The sequence below is a fragment of the Capsella rubella genome, unplaced genomic scaffold, assembly GCF_000375325.1.
Source record: "Capsella rubella cultivar Monte Gargano unplaced genomic scaffold, Caprub1_0 scaffold_5, whole genome shotgun sequence".
Lineage (NCBI taxonomy): Eukaryota > Viridiplantae > Streptophyta > Magnoliopsida > Brassicales > Brassicaceae > Capsella > Capsella rubella.
This window is the reverse complement of record NW_006238919.1, coordinates 1,677,270-1,697,363: the sequence shown is the minus strand read 5'-3', so window position 1 is coordinate 1,697,363 and position 20,094 is coordinate 1,677,270. Positions and strand designations below refer to the sequence as shown.

General features: G+C 35.2%; 4 protein-coding genes across 4 annotated transcripts; all 4 read left to right on the top strand.

Annotated features, from left to right (window-relative positions):
- The first annotated feature begins 380 nt into the window (after positions 1–380).
- LOC17886934 (cytochrome P450 71B37) lies at positions 381–2,125 on the top strand. Its single transcript, XM_006290891.2, has 3 exons — positions 381–690; positions 778–1,358; positions 1,430–2,125. The coding sequence occupies exons 1-3, from the start codon at positions 381–383 to the stop codon at positions 2,042–2,044; spliced, it is 1,506 nt and encodes a 501-aa protein (XP_006290953.1). The 3' UTR covers positions 2,045–2,125.
- Positions 2,126–5,773: 3,648 nt separating this feature from the next.
- On the top strand, positions 5,774–11,936 carry LOC17886177 (UDP-glycosyltransferase 91A1). The gene is made up of 2 exons (XM_006292286.2): positions 5,774–6,188; positions 10,930–11,936. Exons 1-2 carry the CDS (start codon positions 5,774–5,776, stop codon positions 11,934–11,936), a joined length of 1,422 nt encoding a protein of 473 aa, XP_006292348.2.
- A 2,699-nt stretch (positions 11,937–14,635) lies between these two features.
- LOC17887083 (cytochrome P450 71B36) lies at positions 14,636–16,550 on the top strand. Its single transcript, XM_023782893.1, has 3 exons — positions 14,636–15,026; positions 15,118–15,698; positions 15,784–16,550. Exons 1-3 carry the CDS (start codon positions 14,720–14,722, stop codon positions 16,396–16,398), a joined length of 1,503 nt encoding a protein of 500 aa, XP_023638661.1. The 5' UTR covers positions 14,636–14,719; the 3' UTR covers positions 16,399–16,550.
- A 126-nt stretch (positions 16,551–16,676) lies between these two features.
- On the top strand, positions 16,677–18,571 carry LOC17885570 (cytochrome P450 71B35). Its single transcript, XM_006290895.2, has 3 exons — positions 16,677–17,005; positions 17,132–17,712; positions 17,787–18,571. Exons 1-3 carry the CDS (start codon positions 16,708–16,710, stop codon positions 18,405–18,407), a joined length of 1,500 nt encoding a protein of 499 aa, XP_006290957.1. The 5' UTR covers positions 16,677–16,707; the 3' UTR covers positions 18,408–18,571.
- Positions 18,572–20,094: the final 1,523 nt, after the last annotated feature.

Here is a 20,094-nt window from a genome sequence, read left to right as displayed (position 1 = left end):
TATCAATCTGCAAATTAAAGAGACAAGTTTACAGAAAAATCTACAACAATACACAATTAGAACCGTTCGTCAAGAAAAATGTGTGGTTAACCGTTCTCATAATTTTCAATAAATAATAAATCAATACTTAAAAAAATATATATATATACAAATAACCAAAAGACCATGACCCATATATATGTACATTTTTAAATAATAGTTTATACATGCAAATCGAGTTATATGTACATTTTTAAATAATAGTTTATACATGCAAATCGAGTTAAATATTATTTCTTTTAAAAGTTAATATGATGAGTATGTCAGAAAATAATTGAAGACAGCACCAATGTTGCTACTATACATATGTCTTTTCCTTGATCAGCCATCAAATCAAACAAATGGCTACAATTTGGTTACTCTCTCTTCTCTTTCTCTCTTGTATTCTTCTTCTCGCCGCTTCTAAACTCAAGAAGCGGCGGCAACATCAACGGAAACCACCGTCTCCTCCTGGCTTTCCGATCATCGGAAACTTGCATCAGCTCGGAGAGTTACCACATCAATCTCTATGGAGACTCTCTAAAGAGTATGGTCCTGTGATGCTTTTGAAGTTTGGAAGTATCCCAACGGTCGTAGTTTCTTCCTCTGAAACAGCAAAGCAAGCTTTGAAAATACATGACCTCCATTGTTGTAGCCGTCCTAGCTTAGCAGGTACTGTTAGTTCTCACTCAATACATACTTAAGTTTTAGTCTTTGCTTTTGTGTTCATAGGATTGAGCAAAACACAATATTCTTTAGGATCAAGAGCGCTCTCATACAACTACCTGGACATAGTTTTCTCTCCTTTTAATGATTATTGGAAAGAGTTAAGGAGGATTTGTGTTCAAGAACTCTTCAGTGTTAACAGAGTTCACTTGATTCAACCCATCAAAGACGAGGAAGTCAAGAAACTGATGGATTCGTTCTCGGAATCAGCTGCTCAGAAAACTCCGATTAACTTGAGCGAGAAGCTAGCTTCTTTAACTGTAGGCGTGATATGCAAGGCAGCTTTTGGTGTGAGCTTCCAAGGAACTGTGCTTAACAGTGACAATTTCGACAAGTTAATCCATGATGCGTTTCTGTTTTTGGGGAGCTTCTCTGCCTCCGATTATTTTCCAAGTGGCGGCTGGATCGTGGACTGGCTCACGGGTTTACAAAGGCAGAGAGAGAGAAGCGTGAGAGGTCTTGACGCATTCTATGAACAAATGTTTGATCTACATAAACAGGGGAACAAAGAAGGAGTTGAAGACTTTGTGGATTTACTCTTGAAGTTGGAAAAAGAAGAGACAGTTCTTGGATGTGGCAAGCTCACAAGAAACCATATCAAAGCAGTCTTAATGGTAATTATACACAATTCAGTTGTATGATTATAATACTTAGTGATTATAAAATGTTGATGGTCTTATTACAGAATGTTCTTCTTGGAGGCATCGGCACTTCTGCAATAACAATGACATGGGCAATGACAGAACTGATGAGAAACCCGCGAGTAATGAAGAAAGTGCAATCCGAAATCAGAAATCAAATTGGGAACAAGTCAATGATCAGCTTGGAAGACATAGATCAGCTCCATTACATGAAAATGGTGATCAATGAAACATGGAGGCTACATCCTCCAGCACCTCTTCTGGTTCCAAGAGAAGTAATGTCTGACTTTGAGATCAACGGTTACACGATTCCAGCCAAGACACGACTTTATGTGAATGTTTGGGCTATCGGGCGTGATCCAGATACTTGGAAAGATCCAGAGGAGTTTCTTCCAGAGAGGTTTATTAATAGTAACATTGATGCAAAGGGACAGAACTTTGAGCTGTTACCATTTGGAAGTGGTAGGAGAATGTGTCCTGCCATGTACATGGGGACAACAATGGTGGAGTTTGGTCTTGCAAATATGTTGTATCAGTTTGACTGGCAACTACCAGAAGGCATGGTGGTCGAAGATATCGACATGGACGAATCCCCTGGACTCAATGCGAGCAAGAAAAACGAGCTTTCACTTCAACCTGTAAAGTTTTTAAATCACTGATCAAGTAAAATAAGCTTTTCTTGGTTGTAGTTAATAAAACTAAATTGTGTGTTTCTGGTTCAGTCTCGCTTGTTATTTCAAGTTTGGAGAAACCGTAGAAGTATTTATTAGAGTCCACAAAGACAAAGTCCAAGAGAATATTATTATAAAAGCCATCTAAGCCCATGTTATTAGGTTTTGTCATATACGCACGCATATGTTGTGTAACTGTGTACGTACGACATTGATTAATGTAACCTCTTGAGCTCATCAATGAGCTACTTCATATAATCAAAAATCTATTTTTTTCCCTACTCCGTACGTAGCTCCGAGAGTGTAGATCCGTACGAACGAGAGATCCTCTTCAAAGACGACAAGGGACCAATATATATTAATATATCCATTTACAACCACACTCATCTTACCTAACAGACAACATTTCTTAATTATCAACATTTCTTAATTACCCATCAGAGATCTCAAAAATGTCTACAGGTTTAGCTAATCCCCTTCTAAATTTTCTAATTTTTTGTTGCTCTTTTCAATTAAGGTTTGGTTCAAGGATGCATTTGGTATTCAAAAAAGAAAAAAAAAATTTCAAGGATGCATTTATTGTAAAAAGGACTTTCAAGAAAAATATTTTTTCACATTCATGCAAAAAATAAAAAATAAAGCTCCTCAATGAGCTACTTCTCGTCATGTCTTGTTTTAATATTATAATTAGCTCTTTAAGAGCATAACTATCTTGCTTTGAGACTGTCAACATTATTTCTATTGTATTCATCCAAATTCATAACTTGATTAGCAAATTCTTTATATATATATATATATATATGTGTGATTATACTTATTTAACAATGAAAAGTTTAAAAAATCGAGTTATCAATCTTATATAAGATACTCCTTTCCAAATCTTTGGGTATGATACAAGATCCTTGCATTAAATATGCCCTTAGAAAACTAGTTTCTCGAAGAAGTGATGATTGTCTTCTATACCAAATATATAATTTTTGAAGTGGTGAACCTCTTCTTTAAATTTAAAAAATTAATATTTTAATATAAAAATAAAGTTGACCAATAAAAGTAAAACACATGTAAGGAAAGATTCTTACTAATCTATATATAATAGCAAACCCACTTTTTATGATTGCTGATATCATCGTTTTAATCTAACGGATGAGATTGTTTTGATTATCTCATCTAACGATTTGTATTTGTTAATGATGTCAAAAGTTGGAAGGTTTTATATCCAACAATTGTGTTTATTCGTCGTACCCCCAGGTTTTATATATAACAATTGTGTTTATTCGTCGTATCTCTAGCTTTAAATGTTCACACCTGTTATTTTTCACATCTTTTTGTTTTTACACCTCTTTGTTTATATATATATATATATAGATTTATGTGGACCTTAAAAAGAGTTTTTGTTTTTCTGAGTATTGTTGCACACCTCTGAGTTTAAAAAACTCTAAGTATTATTTTTCTATTTACTAATCGGCGTTGACCGACTCATGTTCAAGCATATTTCACTTTTTATGATTGCTGATGTCATCGTTTTAATCTAACGTATGAGATTGTTTTTGTTATCTCATCTAACGATTTATATTTGTTAATGATGTCAAAAGTTGCAAGGTTTTATATCCAACAATTGTGTTTATTCGTCGTACCCTCAGGTTTTATATCTAACAATTGTGTTTATTCGTCGTACCCCTAGCTTTAAATGTTCACACCTGATATTTTTCACATCTTTTTGTTTTCACACCTCTTTGTTTATATATATAGATTTCTATGGAACTTGAAAAGAGTTTTTGTTTTTCTGAGTATTGTTACACACCTCTGAGTTTAAAAAAATCTAAGTATTATTTTTCTATTTACTAATCGGCGTTGACTGACTCATGTTCAAGCATATTCTTTCTCATTGATGTTTCTTTAGGCATTGTTTATGTTCCTATAATGTTATGTTAAATTTAGTTGAATCTGTAGAGTTGTCTCATTAGTTTTATGGGACTAATGATTCGTTGGTGTTTGAAACATGTATTATGATAGAAATAGTTGAACTTTGTATCCAAAAAGCTTCTTAGATTTTGTGAAAGGAAAAGTCATGAATCTTTAATACTCTTTTAAGGGCAGTAGTTATAAGTTCATTTCATAATTGCGTTGACATCTTTGTTTTTTTAAATAAAGCAAAAGAAGGGGCACATTAAGAGAAAAAATGGCCGTTCATAAATGTTGAACTCTTTTGACTCTCTAGGATCATCAGTATTAAAATGCAGCGATACCAACAGAAAAATATCATTTGAAGGATAAAGATAAAATAGTAAGAAAGCTTTCTCAGTCTCACAAATCTAATATATCATAATATAATATAGAAAAAGTAAAGAAAATAAATTCGTAAATTAAATTAAAAAAATATACAATTAGAAGATTATAATCAATCTTCCACTCAAAACCGTTATTTAACAATGTTAATTACTTTAAGTTTTCATTTCCCCGTGCGGCAACGCACGGGTTGACAGCCCTATTACATGTAATAAGAAGAGTTTCAGAAGTATGTTATTTTAAAAAACCACGTTCTTTGTTCTTTTCTTGGTATATTATAAATTTTATTTTTCTTAATACTTATAAACTCTCTCTAATAACCTCCGTTGGATCTCTACCCGGCCGGTAGAGCTGTCAATTAAGGCTACACCGCGGATTTTCAGTCCTAACCGCGGCAGACTTTTTTTAATGCGGGTTTTGGCGCTTTGATCCGCGGTCATAAAATTCAAAATCCTAGTCCAACCGCTTCATATATGTGGATATGCGGTTCAGCCTGCAGTCTTTTATTTAATAAAAACAAAACAATTTAAAATTAGTTTAGTTAAATCTATAAGTAGTAAAATATACTTTTTCTAATTAGTTGTTATTGTTATTGCGTTTAAAAGATTTTTTTAGGTTGATTATTAGGGTTATAAAACTTATATTAATAATTAAACAAGTTACTAGTCACAAGTGTCACTAATTGTAAATTACCACACTACGGACCCATTCAACATTTCATGACAAAGAAAAAAATATCAAGCCTAATATATAGTATATGACACAAATCATAATTCTACCATATACAGAAAATAAGCATAATAATAAAATTAATAAGCATTTAGAGAAATTCTTTTGTATATCTTCTAGATCAAAGCCAACTTTTTAAAGATCCTCTAATGTCTCGATAAAACACAAATAAACTTAGTAGAGACATGGAGTCATAGGTATGTAGAACCGTCTTTAAAAAAATGATGTTAAAAACTTAAATAGACAATTAGGTTTTACTTAGCCTGCGGTTTAGCCTGCTGACCGTAACAATTAGTCCGCCAATGATTTTAGATCGCAGCGGACTCAGCCCGCTTAACCGCGAACACCAAAACTAAAACTCTAGACTGCTATATTCTAACACGGATTGGACTCTACCCCGTGGTCTTTAGCCCTAATTGACAGCTCTACCAGCCTATATAATTACTCTATAACTCTTGAGAGAGTGTAGGTCTGTGTTGGGCTCTCTCTCATAAATCAAAACAACGTGAACAACGTGATGTCGTGAACCCTCTTGAAACACGACGAGGGACAAATATTAATATTTCCATTTACAACCACACTCATCTCACCTAACAGACAACATCTTAATTATCAATATCACGATCAAATGAATAATCCTAGTATAAAACAACACTAGAGTCGATCATCTAGCTATAGTCTATATACCATATATCATAACAAATGGCAAACATTAAAGAAAAGAATGGAGAAGATGGAACCAAGCTCCACGTAGCGATGTTTCCATGGTTAGCCTTTGGCCATTTGGTTCCACACTTGGAGCTCTCTAAGATCATGGTTCAAAAGGGTCACATCGTTTCATTCATCTCCACTCCTCGTAACATCGACCGCCTCCTCCCACGTTTGCCGGAAGATCTCTCCACCGCCATTAATTTCGTCAAACTCCCATTTCCCGGCCACAACAAGCTCCCAGAGGACGCCGAAGCCACCATCGACGTACCATTCCATCTCGTTTCTTACTTGAAAATTGCTTTCGACGGCTTAAAAAATCCACTGACGGAGTTTCTTGAATCTTCTAAACCTGATTGGCTTCTCCAAGATTTTGCTCCTTATTGGCTACCTCCTATAGAAACTGAATGTTTGTTTGTAAGAACTCAAGATTGTAAAAACCCTTTATTAGCTTAAGAAAACTTTCTCAAAAACTTAAGCTCTCAATCTCTTTCTCCAAACTCACACCTTATGTCATTACTCGACATCTCTATTTATAATAACACCAATCCTAATCCTATAAGGAAACACTTATGTCTAGATAACTCCTAAAACATATAATCCTTATCTCTTTAACCATAACTCGGTTTAGGACTAGGATAACTTGTTACTCAAGTTGACTTCAAACTTAAACCAACATTCACCCTCCTAAGCTTGAAGTCTTCTTCCTTCAAGTCTCTTACTCCAATGAGATCTCTCATTTCCTTGAACTTGACTCTTCCAAGAGCTTTTGTCAAGATGTCCGCCTTTTGTCCGTCCCCGGGAACATACTCCACTTCAATTTGCCCGCTCTCAACGCACTCTCGGATGAAATGATATCTCCTATGTATATGCTTGCTCCGACCATGAAACACCGGGTTCTTAGTGAGAGCTATTGCCGATTTGTTATCAAGAAGAATGATAACCTTCTCACATGGTGTACCGGTGATTTCACTTAACAACTCTTGGAGCCAAATAGCTTGCTTTGCAGCTTTTGTTCCCGCCATAAACTCTGCTTCACACGACGACATTGCTACCGTGTTCTGTTTATGCGTACACCAAGAAACCGGTCCTCCCTCGAGATAAAAAATATAACCTGCTGTGCTTCTTCCATCATCGGGATCAATGTTGTGACTACTGTCACTAAAACCAATCAGTTTTGAGTACTTTGTGCTTGACCTCGAGAACATTAATCCATACGTTGTAGTGCCCCGTAGATACCTCAAACACTGCTTCATCGCTGCTCCATGAGACTCTTTAGGACTGTGCATGTATCGGCTCAAAATTCCTACACAAAAAGACAAATCCGGTCTTGTGTGTAATAAATAACGAAGACATCCCACATTCTTCCTCTATCTTGTAGCGTCAACGTCTTCTTCGTCTAAAGCCTTTGATAGCTTCAGACCTTCTTCCATAGGCGTGTGAGCCAAGTTACACGATGACAGACCAGCCTCCTCTAAGATTTTTAAAGCATATCTACTTTGACACAAAGTTATTCCATCCTTGTTTTGATGTACCTCTATTCCAAGATAATACGTCAGAAGACCGAGATCACTCATTTCAAATTTCATGGACATCTCCTTCTTGAAATCTTTTATGACCTGAACACTTGTACCCGATACAAAAAGGTCATCAACATACACCGCAAGAAGAAGGACGTCTTGATTCTGCATTTTCCGATAGACTGACGGTTCTTTTGAGCATCTCTCAAACTTTAGTTCCTTAAGAACTTGATTTAGTTTATCATTCCATGCCCTAGGAGCTTGCTTTAAACCATACATCGCTTTATTGAGCTTGTAGACTTTTCCTTCACTTCCTTTCACTATGAAACCCTCCGGTTGTGTTACATAAACAGTCTCTTTTAACTCGCCGTGAAGAAACGTTGTCTTGACATCAAGATGATGAATTTCCCATCCATATGCAGCAGAAAGACTTATGAGGAGCCGAATTGTCTCAACCCGTGCAACAGGAGCAAAAACATCATCATAGTCAATCCCATACCTTTGCACATAACCCTTGGCAACAAGCCTAGCCTTGTATTTGTTTATGCTGCCATCAGAATTCCTCTTGAGTTTGAACACCCATTTTAAGCCTATTGGTTTAGCTCCCACAGGTAGTTCCACAAGGTCCCAAGTATGATTCTTTTCAATGGAATGAATCTCATCTTTGCATGCAAGCATCCACTGTCTTGATTCTTTTGCTTCAGAAAAATCTCTAGGTTCGTTGTTAAGACACATTAACAAACGCTCTCCCTCATCTCTGGCCAACAAGACGTAATCATCAAGATGTTTTGGTGTTTGTCTTATTCTCTGTGATTTTCTCAGCCCAACAGATCGTTCTTCACCATCACTAACTTCACTTTCTGTATCATCTCTCTCATTTGTCGTGTTTTCTTCGACTTCATTCTCTGTTTGATTCCCATGGTCTTCCTCCCCTGTTTCATTTTCGATTTGTTGCTCTGTTCCTTGAATACCATGATTTCCATAAATTCCAATGTCGATTGTAAACTCTCCAGCTCTACCTTCCTTCGTGGTAGTTTGACTCCAATTCCACCCTTTTGATTCATCAAAAATAACATCACGGCTTACCACAGCTTTTCGATTTTGTGGATCATACAACCTATATGCCTTCGACCCTGGTTCAGTTCCCAGATGAACCAAAATTCTCGACCTGTCATCCAACTTCCGTAAGAGTGAGGCCTCAATCTTTGCGTATCCAATGCAACCAAAGACTCGCAGATGGTTAATGTTTGGTTTCTTGGACCGAAACATTTCATATGGAGTCTTATCTTTGAGAGCTCGTGTGGCAATTCTGTTTATGAGATAAGTAGAATGCCTTATTGCCTCTCCCCAAAGATAATTTGGAACTCGCATATGCTTAAGGATGCTCCGAGTCATCTCCATTAAGGTTCTGTTTCTTCTCTCCACTACCCCATTTTGCTGTGGTGTGTATGGAGCCGTAAGATGTCGTTTTATACCCGAGTTGGCACAAAAATCATTGAACTCTTGTGATACAAACTCTGCTCCTCTGTCTGTTCTAAAGGTTTGTATGACTTCTCCTGATTCTTGCTCAACCACACTCTTAAACCGCTTGAATTTTGGTGAAGGCATCTCCTTTCTCCTTCAGCAAAATAGTCCACATATATCTTGAAAAATCATCGATAAGTACAAAGACATATTTGTTTCCAGCCATTGTGTTTGGTGATATAGGTCCACACAGATCACCATGGATTAGCTCAAGTAACTTGGTAGCACGATAGGTAGTGGCTTGTGGAAACACTTTTCTTGTTTGCTTTCCAAGCAAACATGAACCACAAATCTGTTTTTCAAGACTAACATGTGGTACACCTATCACAAGTTCCTTTTGTATCATTGTCTTCATGGTCTCGTGGTTAATGTGACCTAGTCTCGCATGCCATCTGTTAGAATCGCTACTGTCAGTTGAGTATAGACACATAGTGTCTTTGATGCTCATGGTTACTTTGTAAAGTCGATTCTTTGATCTAATTGCCTTGACTAGCAATTTTCCTTCTTTGTCATGCATTGTTAGGTTCTCTCCTTTCATTCTCACATCACATCCTTCTTCTGTTGCTTGACCAAGACTGATGATATTGCTCTTCAATTCTGGAATAAAATAGACATCCGTCATTATCCGTAAGTCGCCGTTTCTGTCAATGAACTCAATAGAGCCTTTTCCTTTGATATCGATTCGAGAATCGTCACCAAAACGTACTTTACCGGTAATGGACTCATCTATTTTGCAAAAATATCTTTGATCTCCCGTCATATGGTTGCTCGCTCCATTGTCAAGATACCATATGTTGTCTCCATTCGATGTTTCGTATTTGCTTGGAACCACCTTTTCTTCATTGAGATACACAACCTCGTGTAGCATGAGCTCATCCGCTTCCATCGTGCTCTCGTGTAACATGAGCTCGTCTGCTTCCACCGTGCTCTTGTTATCACTTTCTTGTGCTTCTTGGAGTTTGAGAAGACGATCGGGGCAGCTGGAGGCAAAATGACCCATCTTATCGCACCGAAAACACACCACTTTAGAGGTATCTCTTCCTCCGCCTCTACCTCGTCCTCTGCCTCTACGTCCTCCACGACCTCTGCCTCCATTGTAATCACGTTGATTTGCATCTGATTGTGATTCCATATTGGCGTACATCAACTTGCTTTGATCTTCTTGTTCATCTTCGTCCTCAGCCACACGATCTTCATAAGCTTTTAGACGCCCGACAATGTCTTCAAAGCTTGTGGTTTTCATGTCCAGGACCTGCTCAAGAGATGCCACAATGTGTATGTACTTCTTGCGAGGAAGACTCTTAAGAAACTTCTTAACAAGTTTAGTTTCTTCTATTTCTTCCCCGAGCGCTGCTGTCTTCGCCGAGATTTCAGATAACTTGGCAGAGAAGTCATCGATTGTCTCGGTATCTTTCATCTTCAATCGATCAAAATCCGCCATTAATGTCTGCAACCGAGCTTCCTTGACCCGTTCTGCCCCAACGTGTCTTGTTTGGATGGCTTCCCACACCTTCTTCGCCGTATCTAAGCCACCGACTTGTAAAATCAGTGATTCTGGGATCGACTGAAACAACAAGGCTATAGCCATGTCGTTCTTCTCACCATCATCTGTTGGTGTTTCAATAATATCCCAGACCTTATGTACTCGAAGAAGAATTCTCATTCTTATAGCCCACACAGTGTAATTCGATGAAGACAACATAGGACACTTGATTGATGAAGAGCTACCTTCTTTCTTTGTTTGAGCAGCCGATGCATCAACAATATCCCCCATAATGTCTCAAGAATCGTTTGTATAAGCTCTGATACCAAATATAGAAACTGAATGTTTGTTTGTAAGAACTCAAGATTGTAAAAACCCTTTATTAGCTTAAGAAAACTTTCTCAAAAACTTAAGCTCTCAATCTCTTTCTCCAAACTCACACCTTATGTCATTACTCGACATCTCTATTTATAATAACACCAATCCTAATCTTATAAGGAAACACTTATGTCTAGATAACTCCTAAAACATATAATCCTTATCTCTTTAACCATAACTCGGTTTAGGACTAGGATAACTTGTTACTCAAGTTGACTTCAAACTTAAACCAACACCTCCAATAGCTACCCGCCTCGGAATCAAAAATGGATTCTTCACTGCTTTTAACGGCGCGTCTTTCGGAATTCTAAAACCGTCGGGGTTCAAGGAGTACCGTACATCACCGGAGGATTTTCTGACAAAGCCTAAATGGGTTCCATTCCAAACTCCGATACCTTTCCGGTTGTTCGAAAGCAAGCCCATCTTCGAAGGATTGATGCATGAATCCACCGAAGGGAATATCCCCGACTTGGACCGTTCCACGGGGGTGATCGACGGTTGTGATATCATCATCGTACGGAGCTGTAACGAGTACGAAGCAGAGTGGTTGGGACTTATACAAGAACTCTATGGTAAACCGGTTATACCGGTAGGAGTTTTGCCTCCTAAACCGGAAGAGAGATTTAAAAATACCGACACATGGTTGAGTATTAAAAAGTGGTTAGACTCACGGAAACCCAACTCCGTGGTTTACGTAAGTTTCGGTTCGGAGGCTAAACCGAGTCAAACCGAGTTAAATGCGATCGCTCTCGGTTTGGAGCTTTCCGGTTTACCTTTTTTTTGGGTGTTAAGGACTGGACGCGGTCCGTTGGATACTGAGCCGCTTGAGCTTCCGGAAGGATTCGAAGAGCGTACGGCTGAGAGAGGAATGGTATGGAGAGGTTGGGTTGAACAATTGAGAACATTGAACCACGAGTCCATCGGTTTGTTACTGACTCATGCCGGTTGGAGTACAATGATCGAAGCTGTACGGTTTGCTAAACCGATGGTTATGTTGGCTTTTGTGCCCGACCAAGGGTTAAATGCGAGAGTAGCCGAGGAAAAGGAAATTGGATATATGATCCCTCGGGACGAAACAACAGGTTCTTTTACCAAAGAAGATGTTGCGAAATCGCTGAGATTGGTAATGGAGGGAGAAGAAGGTAAGGTTTATAGAGAAAACGTGAAGGATATGAAGAGAGTGTTTGGAGATATGGATCAACAAGATCGTTATGTTGATTCTTTCTTGGACTATCTCGTTGCTCATCGTTAGCTCCCAGCATTGAGATGTAACGATGATCAAATGAATAATTTGATGTTTCGAAATGGTCAAGGTTTATAATTGGACAATGTTATAAATCACGCAGTTGTGATCACTTTGAACTCAATAAAGTGGTGTGTAACTTTTGAATGTCTTTCATAGCAATTTATATTATACTAAAAAGTAGAATATGTATCATCCTACATTTCCATATTTTTTTTGCTCACTACAAATAAAAGATTTTGTAAAATTTATTAGAAAATAATAATGAAATAAATTTAGTTTTAAAATAAATTATTATCTATCAGTGCTGAAAATTTTAATATATACATTGAGAAATTACGTATTTTATCATAATTTTCATAAAATATACTATCTATACTATTAAAACAGAAAGACAAGTTGTATCCAAACAGTCCCAAAAAAATATTAAAAAATATGTAAATCCAAACATATTGCCAAACAGAACTAAAGACAGAAAAAAAATAACTAAACCAAGAAAAAAAACTATCTATATTTATGGAAATTATATTTTGTTTCCATAAAAAGTGGACAATTAAATTCAAAACTTTACATGTAAACATATTTTTCAAATGTTTTAAAAACAATAACTTATATTTAATAAATTCTAATAAAACAAATCATCATAGATTTAAAAAAAATTGATATATGAAAAATAAAAAGAAAACTAAATGACTAATCAAATTCTACAATAGCATAAAATGTGGAGTCATAATAATCAGAATTGATTATATCATAAAAATATTTAAAATTATAAAATCTTAAAAAATCATTAACTATTTTTAAATAAACAATCTTCAACAAATCAATAATAATTTTTTTTTCTTTTTCTAAAATCAACCCTATAAAAAAATTTTATATCACATAAAACCTTTTATTTTCACCTAAATCTTCATATTGAAAAATAATCTCGCAAATAGAGCAAAACAAAAAAAATCTTTTTGAAATATATTGATTGAAATGAGGTATTTATGTATTTCTTTAAAAAAGAACAAATTAACAAAAATAAATTTAGACCAAAATTGAGTCTTAACATTTAAATAGATTTCCATAATAAACGTCTGTATTTAAATTCGAATAATAGTTATAGAAAAAAATTAATATTAGATCTTATTTTTAACAGCTTTGCATATGTAACTATTTCAACTAATTTAGAATAATAGATATTAAAACTTTTTAAATTGACTTTAAATGAAAGTATCTAAATATATGTAAATTCTAATTTTGTGTATTTCATATATAATTTCTTATTATATATAACTACCATATATCAATGATTTTCTGAATTTTATAATTAACATATTATCAAATCTTCATGATTTCTTAAAAATATCTAAACAAGAAAATTGATCTAAATTCTAAAATGTAAATCTCTATTTTGGAACGGTTATTTAAAATTTTTACGTAATGTTGTTTTGAACAAACATGTAAATGGTGTCATTTATAATAAAAAAAATATGATCTTATCTTATAGGGAAAAAAGAAAAAGGGGACGGATAATTTAAAAAATAAAACAAAAATTATCTAAACTATCTCTCATCAAAAACAAGACGATAAAAAAAAATTGAAAACTAAATTCAATTTCAAATTTCAAATAACAAATGACGGGTATGATACATGTATATGAAATTTAAATAGCAAATTTAAGTTTCAAATTTTCTTAATATTTCAAATATCGGGACAAAAGATAACAAATACAGAAAGAGAACGGGTAATTTAGAAATAATACTTATTATCTTAACTATTTCTAATAATATGCAGAAGGAAATTATGGACTTTCTGGCACGACAAGTTCGTTCCTATCCGCATATGGTTAAGTATGTAAACAACTGTACCCCCCCCCCCAATTGACTCACCTGAGTTAATCCTATTGTTTTGTTGGCAAAAAAAAAAGGCAATCAAAAGACAAATTATTTATTTTTTTGGGTGGGTCAAAATATTTCAATTCGTTTCAGGACATGCATAGTGAACGTATTTGACTCTCTTAATATCTATATTTAGGTCCATAAAATTCAAAAGATTTATGTTTTTCATTGTTTTTATCTGGTGTTATAGTTCACGTAATTGATTTATAACTTATCATTAATCCGGTTCACACTCGATCCGGGTCTTTCATCATATCAATCCATATATTACAAATTTTATAATAAACTTAGTTTTTGAAATCAACACCGCACGTACGTGCGGGTCCATCCCTAGTAATTTATTAAATTAGAATTTTTCTAATTTTTAGTATTTTGAATATCTTGTCTAATCATTCGAACTCTTTCTTTGAGGTATTTTTATTTAAGGTTTTTTTTTCCAACAATGTTGTGTTTTTTCACCATATATATATTTTTTTTTCACATTTTATCGTAAAGAAGATATTAGTTGTAGACTTATAGATGAAGTGACGTGATTAAGTCTCGCGTTACTCTCAAACTCGAGGCAATATGTTATATCATGGACCATAGTCGGGACAGATAATGACAATGTGATGGGCCAAACAAGACTTTTTGGCCGAAGTCTCCCAATTACCTCGATGTAGTGGTCCTCTGTCTCTTTCCCTTTGATGTTTCAACTTTTTTTTTTTTTCTTATAGTCTGTACAGAAGGAAATTAACAATGGAGGAATACAATCAAAAGAACTTGACTAAACCATTTATATTCCGTAGTTAAAGACTATTCAATACTACAAGTAGCCACAAGCCCCTAATCCATAAGCTTATTGCTACATTAATAAGAGAAGATAAGTATGAGCTTAAATGTATTGCTGTCCATTCAAAATAATTAGATATGGCTACGATTTGGTTTCTATTACTTGTCTTTCTCTCTTGTATTCTTCTCATCGCCTTGAAACACAAAAAGCAACAGCAAAATCAGAAGAAACCACCGTCTCCTCCTGGTTTTCCGATCATCGGAAACTTACATCAGCTCGGAGAATTGCCACATCAATCTCTATGGAAACTCTCCAAAACGTATGGTCCTGTTATGCTTTTGAAGTTTGGAAGTATCCCAACAGTCGTAGTTTCATCCTCTGAAACTGCAAAGCAAGTTCTGAAAACTCATGACCTTCATTGTTGTAGCCGTCCAACCTTAGCAGGTACCGTGACCTTCACTCAAAAGATACTATATAAATTTTTAGTTTTAGTTATGTTGTTCATAGGATTAAACATAGGACATGTTTTTATTAGGACCAAAAGCACTCTCTTACAATTATCTGGACATTGCTTTCTCTCCTTATGGTGATTACTGGAAAGAATTAAGAAGAATGTGTGTGCAAGAACTATTCAGTCCTAAACGAGTTCACTCTTTTCAACCCATCAAGGAAGAGGAAATCAAGAAACTGGTCGATTCAGTCTCGGAATCGGCTTCTCAGGGAATACCGGTTAACTTGAGTGAGAAGTTTACTGCTTTAACAGTAAGAGTGATATGCAAGTCAGCCTTTGGTGTGAATTTCCAAGGAACTGTGCTAAATAGTGACAAATTCGAGAAGTTAATCCTGAATACATTTTTGTTTTTGGGGAGCTTCTCTGCTTCAGATTATTTTCCAAATGGCGGTTGGATCATCGACTGGCTCACAGGGTTGAAAGGGGAGAGAGAGAGAAGCGTGAGTAGTCTTGATGCATTCTATGAACAAATGTTTGATCTACATAAACATGGAAACAAAGAAGGAGTTGAAGATTTCGTAGACATGCTCTTGAGGATGGAGAAAGAAGAAACTGTTCTTGGCTCTGTCAAGCTCACAAGAGACCATTTGAAAGCAGTCCTAATGGTAATTACTTAACTACCCACAACCCAACATAAGACATACTGTAACACCTTGAAAATTCTAACATTTTTTTGTGATATTATTACAGAATATTCTTATTGGTGGCATAGGCACTTCTGCAATAACAATGACATGGGCAATGACAGAACTTATGAGACACCCGCGAGTAATGAAGAAGGTGCAATCTGAAATCAGAAATCAAATTGGGAACAAGTCAACGATCAGCTTGGATGACCTAAATCATCTCCATTACCTGAAAATGGTGATCAATGAAACATGGAGGCTACATCCTCCATCACCTCTTATGGTTCCAAGAGAAGCAATGTCTGAATTTGAGATCAACGGCTATACTATTCCAGTCAAGACACGACTTTATGTGAATATATGGGCTATCGGGCGCGATCCCGATATCTGGAAAGACCCAGAGGAGTTTATTCCAGAAAGGTTTATTAATAGTGGGATTGATTCCAAAGGACAGAACTTTGAGTTGTTACCGTTTGGAAGTGGTAGGAGAATGTGTCCTGCCATGTACATGGGAACAACAATGGTGGAGTTTGGTCTAGCTAATATGTTGTATCAGTTTGACTGGAAATTACCAGAAGGCATGGTGGTCGAAGATATCGACATGGACGAATCCCCTGGAATCAATACAAGCAAGAAAAATGAACTTGTGCTTGTTCCTTTGAGGCGGTTAAATCATTAATCACTTAAACAATGTTTTTTTTTCTCTTGAGATTACAAAATACAATATTGCACAAATTGTACTAAATGAAACAAAACCTTGTGTTCCTTTGTACTTTTGTTTCTTATTTGTCTAGTTGTGGTTGACTGGTTGTTACGAGTTTACTCATGAAATAAAATTATAAGGATTTACAAAAATTAAAAATATTAAATATTCTTTTAATAAAGCTATTTAAATAATATTGAGGGGTTACCAAAGTAAGAAGATAATAATAGAAGACAGCAAAGGAGCTTTATACATATGTAGAGCTTTCCCTACATCAAATCCGAAATGGCTAACATTTGGCTTCTCTCACTTCTCTTCCTCATCTGTATTCTTCTCGCTGTTTTCAACCACAAGAAGAAACATGGGCAGTTACCGTCTCCTCCTGGCCTTCCCGTCATCGGAATCTTACACCAGCTCGGAGAATTACCACATCAGTCTTTATGGAAACTCTCAAAGAAGTATGGTCCTGTCATGCATTTGAAGCTTGGAAGAGTGCCGACAGTAATAGTTTCTTCCGCTGAAACAGCAAGACAAGTTCTGAAAGTTCATGACCTCCATTGTTGTACCCGTCCAAGCTTGACAGGTACTCTAGTTTCGATTTCTGTTTCTCTGTTTAGTAGAGTTCAACAAACACCATTAATCTTGAATCTTGAATCTTGAATCTTGAATCTTGAATAATCTTGAATCTCGAATCTTGATCATTCTTTAGGGCCAAGAGAGCTCTCATACAACTATTTGGACATTGCTTTCTCTCCTTATGATGATTACTGGAAAGAAGTAAGGAAGCTCTGTGCTCAAGAACTTTTCAGTACTAAACAAGTTCACTCGATTCAACCAATTAAGGACGAGGAGGTCAAGAAACTGATCGATTCAATTTCCGAATCAGCTTCTCAGAAGACTCCGGTTAACTTGAACAAGAAGTGTCTTTCTTTAACTGTAAGTGTAGTATGCAGGGCAACGTTTGGTGTGAGTTTTGAGGGAACTGTGCTCAACAGTGACAGATTCAATCAAATAGTCCGTGAGGCACTCGAGATGTTAGGAAGCTTTTCCGCCTCAGATTTTATTCCGTTTGTCGGATGGATCATCGACTGGTTGTCGGGTTTGCAAAGCCGGAGAGAGAGAAGCAAGCGAGATCTCAATTTGTTCTATGAACAAATGTTTGATCTGCATAAACAGGGAAAGAAACAAGGGAGTGAAGATTTTGTGGACTTGCTTTTAAGGTTTGAGAAAGAAGAAGTTGTTCTTGGAAATGATAAGCTCACAAGAAACCATATCAAAGCAATCTTGATGGTAACTTTAGAAAAGTTTTAGCAATCCTTTATATGTCATAAGTACTTGAGGTTCTGATATGTTTAAAATGACAGGACGTTCTTCTCGCGGGAATGGATACTTCTGCAATAACAATGACATGGGCAATGACAGAACTTGCAAGGAATCCACGAGTGATGAGAAAAGTTCAAAACGAAATCAGAACCCAAATGGGGGAAAAAGCAATAATCAGCATGGATGAAATAGAACAGTTCCATTACCTGAAAATGGTGATCAAAGAAACATGGAGGCTACATCCTACAACACCTCTCCTAATCCCAAGAGAAGTCACGTCTGAAATTCAGATCGACGGCTACACGATTCCTGTCAAGACTCGACTTCATGTGAATGTTTGGGCTATCGGGCGTGATCCCGAGACCTGGAAAGACCCTGAAGCGTTTCTCCCAGAGAGGTTTATGGATAATAACATTGATGCTAAAGGACAGGACTTTGAGCTGTTACCATTTGGAGGCGGCCGGAGAATCTGTCCTGCAATTTACATGGGGACAACAATGGTGGAGTTTGGTCTAGCAAATCTCTTGTATCACTTTGACTGGAAGTTACCAGATGGTATGGTGGTCGAGGATATCGACATAGAAGAAGCTCCTGGACTCACCGTCAACAAGAAAAACGATCTTGTACTTGTGCCAACCAAGTATTTAGATCCTTGCAACTAAAAAGTTCATCATAAGGAGTAAAGTAAATAAATCTAGATAAAACAAAATCTCATGTTCCTTTTGTTGTATTGAGTATGCTCTTCTGCAAACTCTCATAAACAACTAATAATCATATTACTTCTATTTTCAAAAAATAATATCAGTTCAATATTATCATTTCCTAATGCATAATAAGTCTTTTTGTTACGGGTTCACATTCACATGTAAGGACGTCGAACTCCTGTGGTTAGTGTTTCATCAGTCTTACAGAGCATTGGTGTTGCATCAAGACAGAGCATTGGTGTTGCATCAAGACAGAGCAACAAGAGAAGGCGAAAACAAAGACTTCCAATGCCAACAATGAGTCCACCTATAGAACAGTTTAACAAAATTTAGGTTTTAATATAAAGGGCTCGTTTGCAAACCTTTACCAACGGCTATATTAATTTTTATTAATGATCTTACCGTTGTATTGTACCAACAACGTTCTGCTGTCTTCTTCTCTCATTGATTTGATAGTTTTAACCGTTAGATTAGTATTTACTATTACAGTTTTTTTTTTCTTTACTAAACCATTTCGTTTTTTATTTTTGAATTTTGAAAAATTCTTAAACCAAGCCAAAAAAAAGAGACAAGTACATATGGAATCTTTTCTCTTCTATGATCTCAGAGACTTAGAGAGACAAATTAGTTAACCTTGTTTTAAGTAATAATATATATAAAAGTAAGGTTTCACTCTCTCCTTATTGGTGGAAAAATATTTAAGGCTTTAATTTAAAAAATAAATAAATAAATAAATGTTTATGACAATCATTCAATACAAAATTTAATTACACTATAAGTTATAATCAAATGGCAAAGAAAATGAAAAGACTTAATCATATATCATTCAACAAATTTTATAAGGCTTATTGGTGGAAAATTATTTAAAATCATATATATAAAAGTAAGGTTTCACTCTCTTTATTGTTCCATTTTGTATTTATTTTTTAAAATATAATATTTATTTTTAACCAAAAAAACACATTTAATCATATACATTAATTCATACTTTAAATTCACACTTTACTACTAAAATGAAACTGAAAATTATATAAATTTCCAAAGACTATTGATTTTCTTTATTAAATTCCAATTAAACACACTATAAATTATAATTATAACTCCTCTAATTTAATTATTTTAAAAATGTAACTTACATCACTTCTTATCATATAAATAGCCATTCTCACATCCTTCTCTACCATATCTCATATCTTCATTATTCTCTTTGTTTTTTTTAAAAGTTCTTGCATGGGGTGAAAACTCATTTAAAATATCATTGTAAGAGTTTGATTAATTATTTAGTTTAAACTATTGTTTTCAATTTTATTTATTTTTTGTTTTTATGTATTTCTTTATGTCTTCAGTGTTTTTTTATATTTTTAAATGTAATACATATGTATAATAATATTTTATGGTTATAAGAAAATCAAGCTAAAGAAACCATCTTCATTCTTTTACTTTGGATGTTTGTTTCTTTCTCACATATTCATGTATATTTAATTTATTTTCAAAAGTATGTAATTTTTTAACAAAATAAACTTTTTTTTATATAATTATCAAACCAATTTGTAAGACATTCTTTTAAGAATAATGATCCTTATATTTAGTTTGTGATTCAACATGTCGCCTAGTGCTTCACTTTATTATAATTTGTTTTAGCTTT